The sequence below is a fragment of the Cupressus sempervirens genome, chromosome 10 (genome assembly GCF_028749045.1).
Source record: "Cupressus sempervirens isolate cs-2001-9-10 chromosome 10, ASM2874904v1, whole genome shotgun sequence".
NCBI lineage: Eukaryota > Viridiplantae > Streptophyta > Pinopsida > Cupressales > Cupressaceae > Cupressus > Cupressus sempervirens.
Window position 1 is genome coordinate 68,901,073 of NC_143127.1, and position 25,459 is coordinate 68,926,531.

At 34.3% G+C, this 25,459-nt stretch overlaps 1 protein-coding gene across 3 annotated transcripts in view; it reads left to right on the forward strand.

Moving 5' to 3' along the window:
- The window catches only part of UVH1 (Restriction endonuclease, type II-like superfamily protein), a 110,617-nt gene that overhangs the window by 29,395 nt on the left and 55,763 nt on the right, over positions 1–25,459 (forward strand). For all 3 annotated transcript variants that reach the window (XR_016356814.1, XM_089803881.1, XM_089803882.1), the window contains exons 2-4: positions 2,938–3,493; positions 4,366–4,484; positions 24,246–24,416. Coding sequence is in view for 2 of the 3 variants with exons in the window: in XM_089803881.1 (XP_089660007.1) it covers positions 2,938–3,493; positions 4,366–4,484; positions 24,246–24,416 (846 nt within the window). In the remaining variant the exon portion in view is untranslated. The remainder of the gene's footprint in view (positions 1–2,937; positions 3,494–4,365; positions 4,485–24,245; positions 24,417–25,459) is intronic.

The window sequence follows — 25,459 nt, forward strand, 5'->3', positions numbered from 1 at the left end:
TAGTGAAATAGTTGAATGATTTTGTGTTTGTTCACTACAACCTTTGCCTTCGTCAGAAACAAATCTTTTGCATTGACACATCATCTATTGTATTAGAGAAGGTTGATCCAGGGTGGAACACATAGATTGATGATCTTGTCTCCAATGATGAAGACTTGGAGTATATTGATCAGGTGGATCGAGAGGCAAAGGTAGTAACGATGGTAGTGTTGGAGGCTAGAGCACGAGGAGACCTATTGCAGGACTCTGAGGTTGAGAGTGATGGATCCGACCCTGAAGATGAGGATTATGAGGATGAGTATGGTGATGAGGAGGATGATCATGAGCATGTCATTGAGGTTCGACCTCAGACATAGGGAGAGAGGATGGCTCTAGAGATTTCCATGATCGATATCTTAGTTGTACTCATAGGGCAGAATCTAGTATGAGCCTTTATTTTGATATATGTTTTGAACTTTTGATTCCATGGATTACATTCCATGAATATTGTAGACATTTGACAGTGACACTACATTTTTATTATGTTATTTAGTTTAACTAATTCCCTTTAGAAATTCACATTTATACTTATGTGATCAATGCAAAGTAGCTTCTATTTATCTCAATTATTGTGTATTTGATGCTAATTGACCAAATGATGCATGAGAAAAACTTTAAATCCTTTTCTTTGAATTTCTTGGGTTCTTTGATTTGCCAAGCCCTTGTCGTGTCCTTGCCGAGTCCGAGTCCGAACCCAATCTTGGCTTGCCAAGTTCGAGGCTTGTAACACTGGAAAAAAACATATTTCTTTGAGATGGAGAATACGAGGTGAAAGCCCTTGAGAGATGTTTGTTAATGAATATTTCTCTATTATGGATAAATATGAGGTTAAAACTCTTGAGAGATGTTGCTCTGTAATGCATATTTCTCTCAGATGGAGAACTACGAAGTGAAATCCCTCGCGAGATGTTGCTCTTTCTACATATGGGAGTAGCCATGGTGGGCGTTATGTTGAGAGATTCCATGATGACATCATGTCGAGTGACTCTGTAATGGGCACTTGAGTATAAACTTCTTTCCACACATGGGAGTAGCCATGGTGGGTGTTGTATTGAGTGATTCCTTGATGTTATCACATTTAGAGACTTCATGGTAAACTTATTTCCACACATGGGAGTAGCCATGGTAGTTGTCATGTTCAGTGATTCCATGACGTTATCACGTTGGGAGATTTCATGCTAAACTATTTTCCACAAATGGGTATAACCATTGTGGGTGTCATGTTGAGAGATTCCATGATAGGGATATTTGGAAAGATACCTCCCTAGTAAGAGGGAATGTCTATGTTATAGCACTGGGAACTATCTTTCTTTCCTAAATTTGAGATATATAAATCATCTAATTTTTTATTGAAGTCATCAAAGGGTTCTCACTATAAAGCAACAAGCATTGAAGAGTCGAGGTGTGGAAGAGTCAAGACAATGCAGGGTCGTCATTTTATAACAACAAGACAATGAAGAGTCAAGACAATTTCATATATTCTTCCGGGAGGAATCCATATACAAAGATATAGATTGATATTCCTTGTTTTATCGTGACATATATGTAGGAGTATTAAGCTGCTGATTTGATATTTTTTGTTGAGTGATTATATCGAATGGATATTTCATTAATTGTCTGCAGATCATAGGAGTGATGATCATTGCTTCAGTTTTGGGCATTGTGAAGCGGTCCTCTGCTCTTTCTTTAATCTATAAGTGATATATTTGTGGCTGTGTTTTTCTCCCTCAAGTTGGAGGGTTTTTTCGCAGGATAATTTACTGCGTCTTTTGTTCATTTATGTTGTTTTCTGTTTATCTTCGTTTCTGGCATGAAAATTCAACATCTGTAGATTTCTTGGGTGCACCACAAATAAATATTTACATAATAAGCATTATGCAAGGTGAACAACACACCTTTTACCAAAAATAAGCAGGCTCAAAGTTCAATCAATGGCTTTGTTGTGTCAGCTTCTTGATGCATAATTTGGTTTTTAAAGAAGTGCATTCTATAAGATTAACAAAGCACATCTATTTGTCTATCCATCTATCTATCTATCTATTGATATATATATATTCCACAGCTGTAACTAATGTCAAAAAGACACTCAAAACATAGGTAAAGAATAATTAATGCCGATAGGCATTCTACAATGGCAGAATGGGGGAGTGAGATGGTGTGAGTGTGTTAACTTTAACTTTACTCTTTTACTCTTTTGAGTTTGACTCAAAAATCACACAGTTAAATCCTGATAGCAATATCACAACCATCTACATGTCAAAAGTTTAAATCTTATCATAAATAGAATGTACTTTTAAAAATAATTTAATAAATACCACATTAAATATCCGTATAATTATAATATTTGGAGATATAAATCATCCACTTTTTAAGAAATTAAAATAAAAAGCTTAGTAAAAAACTAAATAAATGGAGATAAAGGAAATATAAATATTTTTAGATGTAGTAAATTAAATTATAAATATTTTGTAGTGGAAATCTATCGGCATTTCTTTAGATAGATTTATTTAAGATATTTATACTAGTTTACATGATTAGCTGAATGTTACCCTATAGTCTAATTGCACTTTGATGTGTGAAGAACAAGGCATAATGAATGTCAAAACCTTGAAAGAACCTCACCTTTCCTTTGAAAGAAGAAAAAACAGCTTTTGAGTATGAAAATATGTAATTATTAAGTAATTTTTTTCACAATGCAATAATATTTATGCAATGCAATTTCCTGTAATCTTTGACTAATAATATATTGTTTCTATAGGGAAAAGTTAAAAAGATCTGTATTAGAATTTGTGGCTTGTGTTCATAATCAAAGAATTAACTTTTTTGATTAAAAAGTATTATTATTGAAGAATGCAATCTGGTGGATATTAGCCACTAAACATTTTTTTCTGGTTTCAGGTTTTTGTTTCTGATATACTGGAGAAGAATCCTCCTGAAGTTATTGATGTTCGAATGCCACAGACCTCTCTAATGTCAGGAATTCAATCTGCAATAATTGAGGTCATGGATGCTTGCTTGAAGGAGCTTAGAAAGACTAATAAAGTTGATGTGGAGGATCTGACTGTAGAAAGTGGTCTTTTCAAGTCTTTTGATGAGATTGTGCGGCAACAACTGGATCCAATTTGGCATATTATAGGGAAGAAAACAAAGCAGCTGGTCAGGGACTTAAAGACGTTGAGGAAACTAGCTGATTATTTGGTTAGGTATGATGCTGTGACTTACTTGAAGTATTTGGATGCATTGAGGGTGTCGGAGGGTGTGAGATCAGTTTGGATTTTTGCTAACCCTAGCCATCGAATTTTTGAGTTAGCAAAGAAACGTGTTTATCAGGTTGTGAGATCTAATGGTGGAAGAATAGGGTCTGCAAATGGTTTCATTAAGGGCGTCAGTGGAGTAAGAGGGGATGCAAGCAAGCGCAGGAAAACAAATGTGAATGATGTAAAACAAAACAAGGGTAAGAACCTTTGGTCCTTGCTTGGCTGATGCTGTAGGTTGGGTACAGGTGACATGTCTGTGCATCAAGTTTTTTAGTTAGTAGGTAAAGGAGACCTTTTAGTTCTTGGGCTAGCCAGTATACAAACTTTGCGTTTAATTTACTCTCTGCTTTTACAAGAGAACCTTTTTACTTTAACTGACCCTGACTAAGCTTTTGAGCAGACCAAGGCCTTGCTAATTCATCTACACCGCATGTAAATAATTTAAGGAAACATAAACAGAAGCTCAGAAAATTTGTCAAATTTTGATCTAGAAATGTATTCCTATTTTATAAATTTTGCTGAGTGTTGGAATTTTGTTTCAAATTTCTCAAGATTTTAAGCCTTATTTACGGGAATTTGCAATTTTTATTACTTGATAAATCTCAGGTGAGAGTTTGGGAAAATCTTCCAGCATGGTGTAAGCTTGAATGTTGCCACTTATGTGATCCTATCCACAGTGTGGGAATCCTTGGCTATCATAACAATTGAATGTGTTGGAGAGTGATGATAAGTTTAGATTTTGAGATCAGTTATCTTCTTTGATAGGCCAATATTAGACTCTACAATTTCTTCTGATTTTGCAACATCTGGTAGTCTAGCATTATGACTTCTGTTGTACTTTGTATCCTATGTGATATGTTGTTTGATGAGTTTAACTCTGCTATTTGGTGTGCCATGCGGTAGGCGATTCTTGACACATTTTGTTTATATTTGTTATCAATGGCCATGGTGGCAATGGTTGTATAGGATTTTATGACGTGGATATATATTGTAACTGCAATTTAGTGATTTATAGAGTTCAAACCATCTTTTCTGACAGCGAGGTTCTCTTTTCCATGTGCCTCTGTAGCAACTGAAGCATCAGCTTCAGAAGGGAATGGAGAATCTTCAAATGATTTGTCAAAAGAGGCCTCAAGTGTTGAGCTAGAGGTTGTTGGAGAGGAAATGCCCAAATGGAAGGTGTTGCGAGTGAGTGAGTCCTTCCCCTACAATTAATTTTCAACAAATTATTATGGAATAACAGATTGACTTTGGAAGTTTCAAGTATGCTTTTCCTTATGCATAATATTAAGTGCTCATTCATTAAGAATAGAGTTAGTTTTTAAACCAATATGTTGCATTACCGTGATAATTTGAAAAATTGATTTTAAACTATTTTTTGTGACCAATCAGTATGCGAGAGTCTTATGCGAAAAGAACAATGACAACAATAAGAGTTGAACTTATCATTATTTCCTTCAAATCTTCACAGATGTTTTATCTTGTTTTATATCCATTGTATTGAAAATTAAAGTTGGCTGTTGATTAGGAATGTTAGTTACTATTTTTTGTTTAATTCTATTATCTGATCATGGATATGATAGTTGTAGGTTATATCATATAGAGAAATTATTTATCTTGATTATAGATTTTTCCTGAATTGAAACAAAATTATGGCCCCTCCATGATTCATCATCTCCTTTTGTCCATTCCACACTTTATGCTCTAGATTTGTTCAATCATGTCTGCATTTTTTTGGAAATTTGAAAGCCATAATCCTCTCTCCTCACGCATCTTCATGAGTTACTAGCCTAAAAAGTAATTGACTGATTATTTAATAGACTTAGAAGACGTTATATGCCATAATGCCAATGGCTTACAATCCTTAAAAAGTATATAAATTTTTATTAAATAGATTTTGACGAAACGGTAAGGCATCAAATGATTGTTTAGCATATTGTGGAAAAAAATAGTGACAAAATTCCTCATTAAGACATTATTTGCATCAAGGGTTCAGTAGCTAGTTTGTCCTTAAACCAGTATATAAATTTTTAAATATTATTTTCATTCTGATAAGAATTTTCATGTGCGATCAGCTTTGTCATTACACATTCAAATTTCAGACTTTTTCAGACTATGGCTAATTGTAATGCCCCCTTGGTGGAATAGATTTATTAATAAAAATAATAATAAATTAATAATAATAGAATAAAAACAAAATATGATATAATTAAAACTCAATTAAATTTAACAAATGGTCGAAAGACATGAAATGAAGACTCCCTCAACCATGAGATATAAAAGGGAGAATAGCTCATTTGAAAGGCATTTGGAGGGAGGAAGGAAAATTGGAAAACAAAATATGGAATAATCATGTAGGAATTGGAGGAGACTCACAAATAAACCGGAATTAGAATTAAAGATCGGCAATTAAGATGAGTGATTAAGAAAGTGGAAGAGACACGACACTTGGGAAGATACATTGAGAAGCTGTATGGTGCATTTGAGGAGAGCAAGATCTGCAAATGGGAAGATAAAAGGGAATCTTATTCTCTATCTTTTCCATTATGCATTGAGACCTTGACTGAATCTTTCATGGTTTAACTTCGGACAATATCCTTCTTTTCTGGTAACTCCTTTTTGCCTTGATCTGATGTGTTATGGAATGTTAGCACAGTCCTATGCCTTGATAGGGAGCTATGAAAACACACATCTAAATTGTTACTAATTGTGCCTTGGTACTGCTTATAACAAATTAATTGATTGATGGTTTTGATTTTCAAGTCGTAGACCTTGCTTCTATAAATCTATTCTCCATATTTTTTTTTATGCATTAAGATATTGACCAAAATCTTTCATTGGTCTGATGATATCCTTCTTCACTTTGTGACTTCTTTTTGCCATGATCTCATTTGTTGTGGTTGTTAGCTCAGTCATTTGCCTTGAAAGTTGATAGTGACCTATGAAGACACTTAACTAAATTTTTGCCTTGTCGGTCTATTTCTGAAGGGTTTGTTTTGTAGTGGCATTGCCTACCATTGTTTGTGGAAGTTGTACATGGAATGGCTCACAGATTGTAGTGCACAAGTACACCATGCTTGCCCTACTATGAATAGGACTCGGCCGTCCACGATGAATAAATCCTTCTCTCTCCTCTTTTCAGTGAGGCATCATTGTGAGTTAGGCCATTAATGAAATTTTATCCAATTGCAATCATCTTCTAGTGACTGAAGGGCATCCCAGTTACTAATGTTGATATCTATATTAAATATATTTATATTTATGTTTTTTATCAGTAAAAGATTTAAATTTTTAATTTTATAATGATTAATTTAAAAGTTACATCAAGTAAAGTGGATTGACCACAGATGCATACTGAATTTACACCTTATATCACCTTATTACAAAAAATGTCTCCTCTATATAAATGCAACAACCATCAAACTTAGAACAAAAGCAACGGCTGGTTTTTAATGCTTAACCAAAGATTTGAAAACTACATAAAACAGGAAAGGAACAACTCTAACATGCTAAATTTTTAATTGAATAATAATAATGAAATCATTACTGCAACACTTCTTAAAGTAACTGCAAGTAGATTCTAATCTAAATTTACGTTTCTTTTGCATCATATTCAAACTAAAGAGAATGGAAATAATTTTACTTTACATCTAGTAACCGACTCTATATATTGTTCTCTGTATGTTTTCGAGACACTTGACTTGCATATGAACATACACATTCAGCTTTGTTTCTTAAGTTGTGTGCTTTTAATAGTACTATGTCAATGTAAACATGTGAACCGTTCAGCGTGGAGCTGCACCATGCAAACTTCCGGTCAATGTACTCCATTAGGTCCTCATTCAATCCTAACTTCCTAAGTACACATGCCAGAGCGGTTTGCTTTTGTTATGCAGGTCCATGCTGAAAGAGTCATTGACAAGTTTCAATCTAATCAAGTGAGCCCCACAACTGTCCCAAGGACCTTTCACATAATCAGAAAAGTACCATTCACGATGTCCCTTTACATCCCCTCTATAGAAGGCTACCTTTACTGTTAACTTTTGGACACGATGGTTTAAGAATATCAGTTATAGTCCGTAGGCAGTTTGAACAGCAAGAGAATAATTCCCATTCTCTTACACAGTTATTTCTTACCGTATTGGCAATGTTAAAGAACACTAAGGTCTAGTTTACTGTCAATAACTTTCGAATATTTGTTTGTGTCTAAGTCAGCATCCATCACGCAATCTTATTTTTAAGACAAGTAAAATCTGAGGTGTGTTTTTTTCAGTTCTATGAGGAACGGTGAAAGAAATAAAGACTAAATGGTTTTTGTTGTTTTTTTCCTAGTGGATCAGAATAACAGACTTTCTAGTCATATGGCCGTGTACTTAATTTAGAAATCTTCTCATCCTTATTACCAGTATCCTGACAGCCTTGATCACCCTTGGTTGTAAGGAATGATGTAATAAGGATAAGCTCATTTCTTTATTACAAAAACAGCAGTATTAGACCATCAGCCAAGAAGGATACTAATTAATAAATTTGTTTTCTACTTGCAACTAAATGCAGAGTTATAATCCTCTCTGCCTTCAAGATTGCATAAGAACTGCACCATGAATCTTTTTACTGATAACTAATAAGGAACAGCACAAATAAATCTATTAGCTGTAGTAGAGCAGCTCCATGAATCTTTCAGGAGCTATAAAAAGTATAGCACTAGAAATGTTCCAGCTTTAATTAGAATAGCATTCTTTTTAACCACCAGCAGAAGAAAACACAAGTAATGAAACTCTGTTCTTATTTTTAGCAGTAAAACAGAAGAACATACTCTATATGCCACTAAGACTATGTATGTGTTGGTTCAGTGTTTCTTTGTGTTAAGTAAAAGCCATTATTCTTTGCAGCTTAACAAGATTAAGCATAAAAATAAAATGATCAGGCTTTGTTGAACTTAGATCGTTTTCTGCAAATGTACTAACATTGCCAATGTGATTGATGTCTTCCAAATGCAGATTTGAAGAATCATAAATATGAGAGGAGGAGACATGTCTTATGAAGAGACATGTCTCTATAGCTAATCATCATTAGTTAATATATTAATAATATAAATAACCATATGTATAACTCATCTTTAAGCATATATGTAATATGTTATAATATATATATATATATATATATATATATATATAACAAATATTATATATATAAGATATTTATCTTAAAGATGATCTACCATCAACAATGTATCTCATGATAAAATCAATCCGACAGCAGCTACAACCTTAACAGGCTTAACGTACCTGTATTAGCAGTTTGAGGAGATTGTTTGTTTGAGCAAGCTATCTTTTAAGTTACTGCTCTTGCCTTTCTGAACTGAGAACCCCAATTGCAACCAACAATGCAGATTTCCTGTATTCTTCCTCCGCCACCAACAAGAAAAATAAAAATACAAATGAAAAAAAATCCCTCCAGAACTATTTTCACAGGCTAAATACGAACACAAGAATGCATTCCTTATGTTTGATGAGTAGGCATGATAAGTCAGCCCCCTCTCATCGCGAATAGAAGCAGTATGCTCCTCAAGCATATCCACACAAACATCTTCCAATTCTATGTTTTTAAATCCGTAATAATTCATAGATTAATTTGAATGAAATTCAAATGTTTAGAAGTGCCACGAATAGTGTTACCCAGGGTTTTGAAACCCTAAGTTTTCCCTCTTCCAATTTAAAAAATTAAAATATTTTAAAGGTTAAAATATTATAAATTATTTTGCATAATATTTAATTACTTATATAATTAAATATTAATAAATCCAAAATAATTAGACATTAAACTTTTAAAGTAACATGTATTTCCCTCATAATTAATTCTACCAAGAATTAATTATTAATGTGATCATGGAAGTAGAATGGTAAGTATGGAATAGGGTAAATTGGAAAGTTCAAAATAATTAATTCTTTAAGAGAATTAATTATCATTGTAATGGGAAAATTGGTTCGGCAAGAAGAAGTTGGGGTAGTTGAACGTCTTTAGAAATTTATTTAATGGGGAAAAAAGAATGGTAATGGGTTCTGGTTCTTCTCGAGTTGGGAAATGTCTGTACATTTTTCAAAGGGGAAGGCATTTTCAGTTTGAGGATTTATAACAGAGAAGGGAAGGAGAAATGGATTTTATTTTGCAAACTTGTTTATGATGCAAGGATAAAATGATCCTATGGTTGTTTTGTTTATATATTTGGAATAAGGAGAAATTTAATTTTAGATCCTATGGTTTGAAATTACATTTCTTTGGTTGGAAATGATCTTGTGGTTACTCCAGCCATGTTAGGAATATTACCTTGTTCATTTATCAAGGTTTCTTATGTGTCATGGAATCTTGAGGTTTTATGCACAGTACATGTAGTGAATATAAAATTTCCCTTTTGTTTCTCTGTAAGTGGGGAGATTGATTAGATAGCCTCTGTGCTATGTATTTGATTTCCTTTCAAAATTATTTAAATTAAGGTTCGCATTCATATCATATTGATGAATGAATGTTAGTGTTCCTTCTTTGCCTTCTGGTTAAAGGCATATCAGAAAATTATTTGTTTTGAATCAAAAGGAGGGAGTTTTACCTCTATTTCAAAAAATTCAAAGAGCACTTGACAAGATAATTGCAAGTGACTCTATTGTTGGTTTCAGAGTTTGTCTCTCTTTTGGGTATTTGAGAGTCATTTGTGAAGGTGTTTTTGGAGAGGATAAACCTGTTTACTAACAAATAGCTCATCCGACACCTCTCTCAAATTTCCATTTAATAATTCAAACCATAGTTCTTGACATAAAATGACCGACCAAGAATATGTTAAGCGACCATTTACTGCATATGGTTAGTAAAATGTCTCATTAACAACCAACTCAGTAGATATTGTAATTTGCTAAAATATATTTTGTTTTTAGATATTAAACGCTTACTTATCATAATGAATAAATAATATGTTTAGATATCCAGTTACTTAAGTAATGATATGTAGATACACATGCAAATATAGTTGCAAAATGTGTGTGTGTGTATAGAAAACTAATGGTAGGTGACATTATGGAATTCAACCATGTTCACCAGTAATACAACTACAATATTAAAGAGCTGCAACTATCAACTAGAAAAGCAAATACATACAACCATATATTTAATATGGTATAGCAAAGTCAAGAAAGGCTGCCCCCAAAGTCAAGAAAGGCAGCCCAATGGGCATTAATGCTGTCATTCTCCCCCATAGTGATCATTGGGAAGAACATGAAGTAGATCTCTGAGCTTCTGGAACCTTTCACGAGCTAGAGCCTTTGTGAAGATATCTGCAACCTAATCTTCTGCACTGTAGTACACAATCTTAATCAAACCTTGTTGAACGAATTCTCTGATATAATGGTTTTGTATCTCAATTACTATGAACAACTGGATTCTTTGTCATTTGTATAGTGCTTTTGTTGTCACAATACAACAGGGTAGGTACATTTTGAATTTGGTGAGAGTCTTCTAGTAGTCTTCTCAACCATACAGCTTGACAAGCTGCTGATGTTGCAGCTTTGTATTCTGCCTCTGCTGTAAGAAGTGACACTGTTGGTTGTTTCTTGGACTTTCATGAGAATACTGCAGAACCAATGCTAAAAGCGTAACCAGAAGTAGACTTCCTATCTTCTGCAGAGCCTGCCCAATCTGAATCTGTATAGCCAATCAATTGACTATCCTCTGAATGCTGAAATTTGAGACCATAACTCAGTGTCCCTTTAACATATTTGAGAATCCTTTTAGCTGCATTCCAATGTGTTTCCTAAGGCTCTTACATGAACCTAGAGACCAAACTCACTGCATATGTGATATCTGGACGGGTAGTTGTTAAGTAGATCAAGCTTCCAATTAACTGTCTATAGAGAGTGGGGTTCACTGGATTTGACACATCTAAAGTAGACAACTTAAGTCCAACTTCAATAGATGTTGCAACTGGTTTGCAAATTTGCATTATAATTTTTTGTAGGATATCTGAAGCATATTTCTTCTGGGACATAAATATTTCATCTTTGTTTTGCCATTCTTCTATACCAAGAAGGTAGTGCATTTGTCCCAAGTTTGTCATTTCAATCTCAGTAACTGTGGCTGTTTTAAACTCTGCAAATAAAAATGGATTATTCCATGTATAGATAAGATCATCAACATAGAGAACCAAGATAAAATATCTTTAGCCGAGCGTCTGATATAGATATTTGGATTAAACTGACTTCACGAAAAACCTTTCTGTTGTAGATATGAGTCTATTCTTGAATACCATGCTCTCGATGCCTGCTTAAGACCATACAAGGCCTTCTTCTTTAATCTGCAAACATAATGTTCTTTAGAACGTACTTCAAAACCTCGAGGTTGTGAAACATACACTTCCTCATCAATATATCCATTCAAAAAAACACTCTTCACATCCATTTGATAAACTATCCAACTCTGCTGAGCTGCCGATGCCAAAATCAATTTGATAGTATCCATTCTTGCTACAGCTGCAAATGCCTCAGTATAATCAACACCTTCTTGTTGAGTATACTCTTTGGCTATCAATCTAGCCTTATGCTTATCAATGCTTCCATCACATTTATACTTAGTTTGGTATACCCATCTTGTACCAATAACTTCCTTACCAAGAGGTAACTGAACCAAATCCCATGTGTCATTCCATTCAATTATGTCTATTTCATTGTTCATTGCTTCAATCCACTCTTCTTTTTCTTGAGCTTGTTCAAATGTTTGTGGCTCCTTATTTTCCATGATTTGACTCATTAATGCAAAATTAACTTTTGTGTTTGACCTTGTTGTTATTCTTTCAAAATTTGAATCCAACATAAGAGTTGATGGATGGTTCTTGTTTGATATTTTTAATATCTTTTCTCTCCTGTACTAGATGATTCGGGTACATCCTCTTCTTGTGCTTCTTGGTCTTCAATCTCATCAATTATTATCTCTTTTCCTTTTGTTTTATTTTCTTTGGTATATTCTTCCAGTTCATTGATACCACATCTTTGCTTATCAGAATCTTTTTTCCTATTGGATCATACAATCTGTATGCTTAATTTTCAGTTCCATAACCAATGAAAATGCATTTAAGGTCTTTATCATCTAGCTGAGACCTTTTTTCTTTTGGTATGTGTGCATAAGAAACACACCCAAATATCTGAGGTGATCAACACGTGGCTTATCCCAGACCATGCTTGTTTAGGAGTTATTCCTTTAATTGCTTTTGTTGGACTTCTATTTAAAAGATACACTGTTGTGTATACTGCTTCTGCCCAAAAGTTTTTATTCAGATTTTTTCCTTTCAACATAATTCTTGCCATTTCAACGATTGTTCTATTCCTCCTTTGAGCAACTCCATTTTATTGTGTAGTGTAGGAAGTAGTGAACTCTCTCTTAAATCAATGTTTGTTGCAAAAATTAATAAACTGATTTGATTTGTACTCACCTCCATTGTCTGACCTTATCACTTTGATATACTTACCACATTGTTTTTGAACCGAACTCTTGAATTGTACAAATTTTTCAAATACTTTTGATTTTGAAACCAAACAATATACCCAATTTTTTCTTGAGTAGTCATCAATGAAGGTTAGAAAATACTTGGATTTGTTCAAATAAGGTGTTTCCATAGGAACACACAAATCTGTATGGGTTATCTCAAGATGTTGTTTTGCCTTGCTGGATTTTCCAACAGGAAATTTTATCCTATGTTGTTTGCCAGCAATACACTTTTCACACACTTCTTTGTGTCTTCAATTAATGGTAGATCTTCAACCATTTTTAATCTTTTGAGTAAAATCAATCCACTAAAACTGAGGTGACCTTATCTTTTATGCCATATTTTACTTTCATTCTTCTCACTAGTCCTCAGTGCTTGGTTACCATTAGTGCAATGAATAGGAAACATCCTATCACTTGTCAGTTTTGCTCTTGCAACAACTGCATTCCTTTGGGTTTTATCTCTTATTATGCACTCATTCTTATCAAAAGTGACTGGATAATTTTTCTCTAACATTTGTCCAACAGACAACAAATTCTTCTTAAATGCTAGAACTAATAGTGTTTCGTTGATACGCTTCACTTTACCATATTTTGTTGTAACTGCAATGTTCCCTTACCTTTGCTTCCATGAGAATTATTATCTCCTAGTACTATAGTACTTTGATGGTTTTGATTCAAATTGACAAATAGATTCTCATTAGATGTCATATGTGAAGAACATCCAGAGTCTAGCACACATTATTTTCACGAACAGTTGTATTGAAGCAAGAAATGAACAAATTTTGCTTATCTTCAATAGTGTTATGAGCACTTTTTTTTTCTGTTTCACCTAGTTTAGTCCAACATTCTGAAGCATAATGTCCAAACTTATTGCATTGAAAACATTGAACATTCTTTTTACTATTATCTCCCTCATTACTGCTATCTCTTCCTCTTCCAGCTCCTCTGAAGTTGCTACTTATTCCTCTGGAATAGTTTCCTCTTCCTCTAAAATTGCTAGATTCACTTTTGTATTCATTTTTACTGTTATCATCACTTTTGTTATGATTCTCGAAGAATATGTTTCTTTTTCCTCTTATATTTTCTTTAGAGGAAAATGCGTGCTCTGAACTTTCTTCATTGCTTTTCTATCTTTCTTCAACTGTTAGTAAAATCCCACTTAGTTCATCAATTTGCATGCTTGAAAGATCTTTAGATATCTCAATTGTAGAGACCACATTTTCAAATGTTGGAATCAAGCTTCTCAAATTTTTTTCAATGACATGCTTGTCATCCACATCATCCCGAAGTATTTTCATTTGACCCACTAGAGCTTCTTCCTTTGTCAAACGTTTATTGACAAATTCACCAGTCGTCATTTTTACATTTTAAAAATTCTTCCTCATTGTTTGTGCATCTTGATATGCATTGCTTAATATTTGCCATGCTTGCTTGGAATGAATAGTGCCACTTATCCTAGGAAAGATAGCTTGAGTGATTGCACCTTGAATCAATAATAGAGCTTAATTATCTTTCTTTATATTTTCTTTGTATTCCCTTTTTTATTGATCATTTAATGCATTTACATCTGCAATTTTAACATGGCCATTTTGAACAATCTCTAACAAATCTTTAGATTTGAGTAGTGTTGCATTCTAGTACACCAATAGGTAAAATGATCTCCGTCAAAGACGGGAATCAACACATTGGATATTACATTGCCTGCCATATTTGCCATAAAAACATGCACAATGACCAAATGCTCAACATAGTATTTAGGAGAGATATCTGCAAATGAATACTTTCCTTGTCCCTTCAAATTTAAAAGTGTCAGTTACAACCGATAATGCACTTAATTACAAAATATCGATTTATCAGTTTACAACAAACTCACTTTCAAAATAATTATTTCTTACAAAATCAGTTATCACTTTTTCACTATTTGAAAGCTTTTTCTAAGAAAAAAATCCGCTTCAAAAGTAATCAATGATTTTTCTTTCTTTTCTGTTTCACTCATGCACTATTAGATAAAAACTTTCACTTACACCCTCTTTTCAAAATCTGAGAAAATAAAAAATATGCACGCTGCTGGCTTCTTCTTTTCAAAATAACAATAGGAATAAAAAAAGATGCACACTGCTGGCTTCTTCATTTCAAAAACCACAATAGGTGGCTGGCTGGGATCTCTTCTGGATCTCTTCCAATCTTTAGCTTGCTCTCTCTGTAAAGATTCTCCCTGCAACAACAACAAACAACTCATGCAAACTAAAAATAAATGATAATAATCAAAGCTGAGTTGCACTCTTTAGCCTCTTCTAACTTTCTTTGCAAATGAATCTTAAGAGAGATTTTTCCTAGCTCTGATACCAGATGAAGGCAACTGAATCAATCAACTAATGATCTGTTGATCATAAAACAAAGAAACATGCGAGAGCCCCAAATTGCCTTGAAGAGATGAGAGGGAAGGCATCTATTATATAGAAAACTAAATGGTAGGTGACATTACGGAATTCAACCATATTCACCAATAATACAACTACAATATTAAAGAGCTGCAACTATCAACTAGCCATATATTTGATATGCTATAGCAAAGTCAAAGTCAAGAAAGGCTGCCCCCAAAGTCAAGAAAGGCAGCCCAATGGGCTTTAATGCTATCATAAGGTATTCAATTTGTTTATCTACACCCATGTAATTGCATATATATACAATGACTACATATACATACATATATTTATATCATCACTTGATAAAATTAGTTATTTAAGTATTGACAAGGAAATGTCGATAGGAAACATAAACAACGTCCCAAGGTAAACACATCCGGACTTGGTGCATGTTGGTGGCACTACCATCTAACGACTCTATGGTTATCACCAAATTGGATGAAGGCATAAGTGAACACCCTTCTCAAAATCTTAACAGGGACATAGGCGAACAAGTGTGACACTAATCTATTCTAGTTAGTACTTATCGGTCCTCTGCAAAATTAGTCATCATTGATCACAACCATATTTCTTCCCTCTTTCTCGGTGATATCTTTTCCCCCCTTTCCTCGGAGGCCAAGTCGATTCTGCATGCAGTTGCCAAAACAAAAGTAGTCAGTCTGAATTCCAGGCATTATAACATTAATATTTGTAGAATGCTAGAAACATATGTACATTTATTCTAGATACAAATGAAGCTCATCATGACATCTATACAGGCTATCTGAATCTAGAGCATCATGAAACAAGAGTAAAAGCAGTTACTATCTAGGGTATCATTCAATTTAAAACCACTGTTTCTAGCATCTGAAACCATCTAGGGCATAAATGAAACAAAACCATGGTTAGTATATACCAGAAATCATCTAGGGCATCAATCCATTAAAATTTAAAAAACATTGTTTAAAAGAAAACTAGATACCGCTTAGGGCATCGACGTAACAAGTCATCAAAATATGAGAAATATGGAGGGATGTGACAATAAATTCATCAGAGGTACTACACAACTACCTACAAAAAGTTAAAAACTAATTAAGAGCCCTTTTGATTTATCAAGAATGCTAACTATAGTGTAGGCCAAATTATAATTTTTTTTCGATTTTATACAAAATTTGGCAAAATTAATAGAATCTGCTGAATTACTCTTCTTTCTTTCCTCCTGCTGTTGTCGCTTCAAATAATCAGCCTTCAAAAATTGCCATTTTTTCTTGATTTTTTATATTTATGTTATATATTAAAATACTATATTGATTATAATAATAACATTGTTATTATATCTATCTTAAATCATTATTTGTATATTATAATATTATAAAACATATATTTATATATTATTGCATAAATATTTATTATATTTAGTAATTTATTTTATTATTAAATAGAAATATACATGGTTTTTTAATATGAATGAATCCAAGCCCCCAAAGTTTTTTGCTAGACTAGCAAGTCAATTCCATGAACCCAAACTAGGATCTGAACCAGAACCAGTAACATAGTTAAAACTTACAATTGCCTGGATAGTCAAAATACTAATATAGCTGCAGCTACTTTGGTTGTAACTTGTCGCTGAATCCTATTGTCCCTAGTTTTCATCTAAAGACAAATACTATGCTAGGAGATTAACTTAAGTCTAAAGGATTTGTATGAAGGTCTTGACATTCCTTATGAATCGCCAGAGGGAGCTGTAACATTCCAGAACAATCTCTTGACATAGTCTGATGCAACCAGTTCTTATTTGTTTGTAGATATTAATTTTAGACTATTCCAATAGGGGAGCCGCTCCATTGCTTTGTTGCTACTGAATTCATCTATTTTATAAGTAGGAGATATTTTACACAGCAAGTCAAATTGTGATATTGAATTGATCTATTTTGCCACCATGATTTTTCAAAAACGTGATCGCAGCTGGATTTTGTGGAAATTGCAGCTTTTGGAGAATATCTCTAGCGCCCAGTTAATAGTAATCAGTAGCAAATAAATTCCTTTGGTCACAGCATTTAGTGGTAATATGATTTGCCATACTACTATCAAGAATAGTTGAAGCAATCAAATGGGCAGTGAACTGGTACCATGTCTTATGGCAATGTTCAAAGTTAAAATACTGGTGTGACTCTGTTTGTGGGGTTCTATACATATCCTATGCTAGCGGTGGACTGCTTTACTTATTTTTATATGCTGACTCATCCTCATGTCAGAAGTACTTGTGTTTGGAAGGTGCAGAATTTAATAACTGTGATTCATATCCTTGTGGATGCTAATAAAAGTACAAGCAGTTGCAGTATATTCTTTGTTCTATTTTAAGGTCTACTGTACTTTGTGTGCGGATGTACAGCTGTTATTTATTATATGGTTTACTGCTATTCTGTGGTTTTAATTTCGAGCATGAATTTGGTCTGAAGAACGTCTTAGGGTTTTGATTATATTAGCTCAGTAATTGCTGTTTCCCATGATTGTTATGAGTTTCAGTTAAATACATTTTAGAAGGGTTTTCTATGGTTTTTGAATTAGAAGTTGTCATTTTTAAAAATCAGATATATTATATAATCTGAGCAGTTTTTGGCTAGATTCTGTATTGATATTGTAATTGTTTGTTATCTGTATGGCTTAGCTGCCATATCCAGATACCATATCATTCAGTTTTTGTGATTGCATGTGTTGTCAGGTAAATTATATTTTGGGAATAGCTAATTGTGTGTTAGGAGGTGCTAGTTACCGAAGACGTTTTGTCGCAATGGTTGAGTGGCAATCCTTTGGCAATATATGTATGCCTTTCATGAACAAGCAAAGATATCATATGAGATCATATCATCTTATGTTGTTCCTTGTCTGAGTTGTACTGCGATGTGATGTACTTGAGAGAAACGTTAACGAAATAAACAATCTGGTTTCCTGAAACATTGTGTTGCATTTACTTCTGCGTTATGCTTTTTGATTACTTCTGTAGCTTGTATTGAACCTAGTTTACCCGTGATGGTAAACATTTGGTGCCATTGCCTTTAAAGGATTCTGAGAAGCAGTGATTAAATGTTGAAGGGAATCTGATGGAAAACCAGTAGATAATGACTGCAATAGTGAAGAAGATGAGAACTCCGAGTTGTTTGAGGGTGAACAAGAGTTGGCAAGAGACTCCGTGTCACTACTTCAGGCATCCGTAGAAATACATGTGCGTTGAGAAGCTGCATAGGAAGGATTTCTTGAAGGTTTTGTTTCGAGCGTACTTGGAGTTAGCCCTGTTGGTGATCGTCTGATGAGTTGTCTCCCACGGTTACTTGCACAAACATTTTTGGCACTTAAAAATCAAAGGGAGGAGATTAACTAGGAAAACCAATATTAACAAATTCTTGAGAACTTCTATCAAGAGCAAGAGGAACGTCGTTGTTGAGAGGAAGGTAAAGCCCGCCATAGGGGAGTGATAAAGTGAACTCGAAGGTGAAATGAATAAAGAGAACACAATGTCATGATTATGTCATATATTGAAATGAATTGTAGACAAAATATTATATAAATAAAAGTGTTCTTTAAGTGTTATGATGTGTTGTTTCTTTTGTGTGGATGAAAAAGTGAAAAAATTGATGCCAAACCAATTGAATACAAATAGGAATACTAAAAGGGAATTAGAAGTGTGGGAAAGTACTAGTCGAGTGGTACTATTGCAACAACAAGCCGAGAGAAGGCAAAGATTCTAGAGGATCATCAAAAGACGACTGGAAGAGATAGAAGGTGAGGCCGTAGGTAGTGGGCACAGAGAGGAGTTTGGTTGTGTTGACGAACGAAATAGTAAGGATTTCATTGAAGAAACAAGGAGCTTGCTTGGGAACCTAGCCTTAACTCCACGAATGGAGGCAAGGGAGGCCTGAAGGAGGGAGAGACAAGTCGAGGGGAGAGATGTCGAGGATACTACTACTGCCACAAGCATCGAAATGACTGATGGGCACAGGGATCAAAGCAGTTTACCGAGCTTAGATACTCCCAGCTGTTCATTCCGTCCGTTTGTAAATTATATTTCAAGAATAGCTAATTGTTAGGAATGTTAGTTACTGAAGGCATTATGTTGCGACGGTTGAGTCGCAACCCTTCGGGCAATATATGTATGCTTGTCATGAACAAGAAAAGATATCATATGAGATCAGATCATCTTATGTTGTTCCTAGTTTGAGTAGTATTGCAATGTGATGTACATTAATGAAATAAACAATCTGGTTTCTCGACACATTGTGTTGCATTTACTTGTGTGTTATGCTTGTCCATTACTTCTGTAGCATGTATTGAAACTAGTTTATCTGTGATGGTAAACAGCATGCAGTTAGATTTGTGCAGCTTGCTGCCAGAAGCTAGTGTACTGGCCACCATATGCTCTCCTCTTGCCCATCTCAATTTGTGGGTGATCAAAAGGCGTGATGGTTTGCATTTTCATCATCAAATATTTTCAAAAAAATAAAAAATTGAGGGACATTACGTCCAGACCGTGCTTAACATAAATTACTCTACTGCCACCCTAAAATGGTCCTTTATCTAGATAAATATTGATGGAAAGACTTGTTGCTTGATACCTCTCCGAGTCTCTTGGTATCCTGGAAATGGCAAAATGTATTCTGTAGAGGTTAGAATCATAGTTTAAAATTGAAATTGTCAGAACAGTTGAAGGCCTAGCTTGAACATTCCAAAATCTTCCATTTGTTCAATATCATTTATCTCAGTGAGATCCCAGAAATAAAAAGCAATGCTTATATAAACATTTCTGCTCATTTGAATGAGAGTTAAATGAATTCCTCAAACTTCCTTGAAGAATAGGTTGTCCTTGATGCTGATGGTTGCATGTAACATTATGAGAAATGGAGCTTACTTTGTCGTCAAGGTAGACATATGATTGTCTGGTGAAATTTCTACCCTCTCTAATTAGAGACATATTTGGTACAGGTGTGCTATTTTAAGGTGAATTTCGTATATTGTCCTTTTATACAAAATCATCAGTTAACCTTGGACAATCTCAAAAAGAGAAACTTTGCTGGTCTCTTGCTTACAAATAATTAAGAGCGTCTGCTTATCAACTACCACTTGCATGTATGCTAGGGTGGTTTGGAGACACATCTTGTCAATAAAATTTTCAAATGACTCAATTCTGGACGCCCCATGAAAAATCTTTATCATTCACCACTATTTCTATGATCTTCATTAGGAGCAACCTAGATTTCTCATATTGAAGATTGGATTCCATGATACAGCTTTTGGTGTTGGTCTCATCCCAGGTAAACTACTGGCTTGTAATTGCTCATTAACCTTTAATAACAATTGTTTACTTGTTGCAAACAGTAATTCTTTCTGCCTTTATCTGACTGCCCCTTTTGTATGTTTACTCTGCACACAATGCTCATTGCTAAGCAGTCCTTGTATTACAATATTTACAATACTGTTAGATACATAGAAGTTCCAATCTTTTCTGTTCAGCCATGAAAAATCTATGCCAACCAGCCATGCAATCTCTGGCTGGGATAGCTTCTTGTATTTCTGTACCACTATTTAATTTTTTTTATATTAATATTACTTGTAGAGTCCAATGAAAAAACAACCATGTCATGTTTGAATCTTTAGACCGCTCTCTTTCTTCCAACAACAAAGCAATCAATGTATTGGATTAGATGTGTTCGCAAACCTAATATTTTCACAAATTGATGGTTGATTGTAATGTCCCCATTTGTTGCCAGCATCAGAGTTTCAGGTATTAGTCTAATATTGGATCCTCGTAGTCTAATGAGGATGGTTAGAGGTTCTTCTGAGGATTGATTCATCTCCAACATTCAGGGATTTATGGATTTGGCCTTTGTTCGATATCATTTGGACTTCATTTGCCATACTTACTATGTATAGTAAGTCGGTAGTAATAGAGATGGACCCTTTCTATTTTTAGAAAGTGTATTTGGTCACATGGGGAATTATGAGGAGAGATTTCTATTTTAGATGGCATGGCAATTAGACAAGTATTTCAAGAGATATTAAAGTTCAAGTGACTTAAGTGATCTATTTAAATATTTAAATGTTATTGTAAAGTTATAAAGTAACTTATAATAATAAAGTCACTCTAATATTATAAAGTGCAAATATAAAGTTACATTATGATTTAAAGTCACTTTACGACAAAAGTAACTTAAGTGACTAAAAGATGAAATAGTCTTTTATCCCACATTGCTAAGTTGTTCGTACCTCTCCTCATTTCGAAGTTATAAAGGAAAGCATTTGCATTCGGATTGTTACAACGAATATATGTTATTAAATAAACCCTAAAAGGTTGCTTATTGTGACTGGATACTTCCAAAGGACAAAACCCCTTAAGGAAAACAGTGAGACTAGATGCAAACCTAGTATCTCACATTTGCACATTAGAACTGTGACTCCAAATTGATGTATTGAAGATTTATGAGAAGTGGGAGTTCAGTGGCAGAGACACTACAGGTGTTGAAGTCATTTCAAGGAACTGGTACGTACAGTTCAGTACTGGTATTCTTGTGTTTGGATGGCAGACAGTAAATCCATAGCTGAGGGAGTGGTACGAGTATTTTGCGGAAGCATATCTTCAGGTGTTAGTGGCTCATATAATGCCAGCAATCTGCCTGGTATCAACTAGACAGAAACAGGGATTCACGTGAGAGTTGGAGTAGGCTGGATAGCAGAGTGGACAGTCCCCTCATAACGTAAAAGGGAGGAATGCTTGCATGAATCTGCAAGGCAGTATCAGGTTATACTGCAGCAGCAGTGCAGACATCCACATAGGCAGCGTCCACTGTGGTAAGCAGGTATCAGGGGGTTAGCGTGCAAGAGAGCATTGGTCTGAAGAGGTATTGACGGGCTGGGTCAATTCAAGTAGCGAGAATCAATTTCAAACTGCAGTTCCAGCTCATTTCGGGTCTGCATACATCATTCGAGGTTCCCTCTATTGTATTTCATTCCGGCATATAATTACTGTAATTTTGTGGTAGCTAAAGAAGTATTTTATTTAAGCTCACATTTCAGTTGATTGTATCTGCCAGTTCCTGTATTAGAAATATATATATATATATATATATATATATATATATATATATATATCAATGAAATAGCATTGCCATTCTTGGCCGCCAATGGTATAACTATCTTGGACATCTGTGTTAAATTGTTTTGGGTCAGTATACCATCGGTTTTAATAACAGTCCCGGCTAGAGTATCACAGGGATATCAGAACTTTCATGTTTGGGTTTGCATATAAACTGTTCGTAGAAATGCCATTAGAGGAGTTCGGAATTTTCTACAAGTCCTAAGGGTCTGGAATATTACATTGATATAACTTGAAGAGACATTTACCTATCAATTCTCTATGTAAAAACTCAGAATATTTCCTTTCGTTGTAAATCATAAACAGTTTTACATTAAACTTGTTATTTCTTAAGTTGGGTGTCTGTGTTTTCTTTGATTTTGAGATGAAGTTCCTTTTTTGTAGCTTGCCTAGAGATTTTCATAATAACTTTTGGTTGTCTAAGGTTGTATCTATATTGCTTCAGAATTTGGTAACAAACTCTGTGAAAGTGGATATCTTTCTGTACATCTTACTCAACCTTTCAGCATTTCAGAGTTGTCATGGGTCATATTTTTGTGCATCGATAATTGAATCTTGATGCTAGAAAAATCTATTGGAAAGAGGGACAGCCAACCTTTGGGAAATGAACAAATTTGCTTTATGCATCTAAATTTATAATGAAACAGCAGCCAGCGTGAAAGCAGCAGCAGATGGCAAGAAACTGAATTAGAAATGACAATCTGTGATGGGGAAATGAGCATCCACTGTTTGAGAAACAAGTTCGGGATTCATTGGATCATATCAAAGGCTTCATTGTTTTAAAATTTAAACCCATACACTCTCTTATCTTCAATTAGTGTTCTAGAAGTTCAATAAGAAAATATGTTCCGTACATGTGACTAAACAAGTGTATTGTGTTGTATGTATGATTAAATAATGCAATTAATTTCCTATCGAACTGAAACATAGATATGGTGGTGTATTTTGCTATGTTCCTTTACTATTAGCATAGTGTTGTATGGACTTATTTGTTGTTGCATGTATATGCACACATATTTTGAGAATTTATGTTTTTGTATGGACAAAACCAAAATGAATCCGAACCCACCCCAAATTTTTTTTTGAACGAGTTTTGAATCCAACTCTGAACCCAAATCTGAACCGGCAACTGATTTGAAACATAAACATGATGGTACACATAAAGAAAGAAAGGAGCGCATATAAAAACAATTTATTCATAGGTATAGTGGAATGAAATGTGGGCCAATAGATCTTATGTACAGTGGGTTAGAATGGCTAATTAGGAGTGCAAGAAGCACCTCTACAATTGAAGGTTGAAAGGGAAAGAACTTGACCATTTTGAAAATCTAGGACCAAACAAATCCAAACAGGTAAATCCTAGACAAAACATTTTAAACAAAGCTATGTATTGGAAAACAGAGATCTTGTAAAATATCCCGAACATAAAACTTTGTAAATAATTCTAATGATTTAAAAAAATGCATTTGTGCATCTTTGTGAGCTGTAAGGTGTTTATGGAAAGAGAACAGCATTTGGAAGGTGCAACATGACCCACTAATTAAGGCTCTTCGTCTTCAGTCTTAGCAATGAAGCAAGGTTCTATTAAACCTGAATATATCTTTAAAGAACTTGACTTCTTGAGGGTTTTTAGTTTTGATTGTGTGTGGAAAGGCTCAAGTAAATGACACTTGCACTTATTTTGTGTTATTCAATGGAGGACTTACCTGTTTATTGCTTTGCTTTGTGTGCTAAAGGCACATTAGGACATCACAAATTGATACATTCTCCAAATGAACATTGTTTCATTACTTTATTGTATGGTTTGGTTGAAAAATAAAAGTCTGTTGACAATGTATCAGTAAAATCCAATATAATATCTTGAGATTTCATTGACAGGAAGTTTTGGAGGAGATAGAAGAAGAAAGAATGAAGCGGAATGTGTCTGAAGCGGGTTTAAATTCTTTTCAAGATGTAGGGGATGATGTTGGTGGTGCAGTTCTGGTAACATGTAAAGATGAACGCTCATGCATGCAGCTTCAAGATTGTATCTATAAGGGACCACAGAAGGTAAATAATAGTTATGCTTCTACTTTCCGTTCTGATGTACACTGTTAAGTTGTGAACTTGGGAAATTTGGACAGTCAATGAGTTGAGTTCTGATTTTTCTGTAGTAATTAGACGGTAACACAAAGGCTTAATGGAGCAGGGCCAATTTTTTAGCGTGTACACATGTTTCAGGATAGTTTTTAGAAAGGTAATGATTGTGTTATAAAGTTGAAGTGGATAAATAAACTTCTTAATTTTGATAATATTAGCAACAATTTTGATTAGTAATCTTCCCATCCTGTTGTTTTGGAGGGGAATGAGGTTACTCCTCAGCAGGTGAACACTTTCTGTTTCAAACTTTTGAAGATTTTAGATATATCAGATTTGGAAATGGCTTCTTCAAATCTTGCTGCATGCACTAAGGCAGAAAAAATGTGCTTCTTACTTAAAAAAAGTGATGCCGAGTGACAATTTTCCTCAGTCCTGTTGTTTTGGAGGGGATGGAGGTTCTTCTCAGCAGCTGAATCACATGTTTCAAACTCTTGAGGACTTTAGGCAAATCAGATTTGTTATCTGTTTGCTCAAATCCAGCAGCATGTACACACTACACAGGCAGAAAAAAATGTGTTTTACTAAAAGCATTATTGTTTGTTGAGTTTTAGGGTCAGCTGCTTAAACAATACACACACACAAACACACACTTGAGTTTTAGGGTGGGCTGCTTAAATAATACACGCGCGCGCACGCACACACATGCATGTGCACGTGCGCGCGCACACACACAGAAGTGAAAACTTTCTGTTTCAAACTTTTGAAGATTTTAGATATATCAGATTTGGCCATGGCTTCTTCAAATCTTGCTGCATGCATTCAGGCAGAAAAATGTGCTTCTTACTTAAAAAGAATGATGCTGAGTGACAATTTTCCTCAGTCCTGTTGTTTTGGAGGGGATGGAGGTTCTTCTCACACACATACATATATATAAACTTACCAAAATTAATTTTAACAAACTTAACAACCCAAAAATTTAAGAAGTACAATAATTTCCGTTGATTTGATGTTCC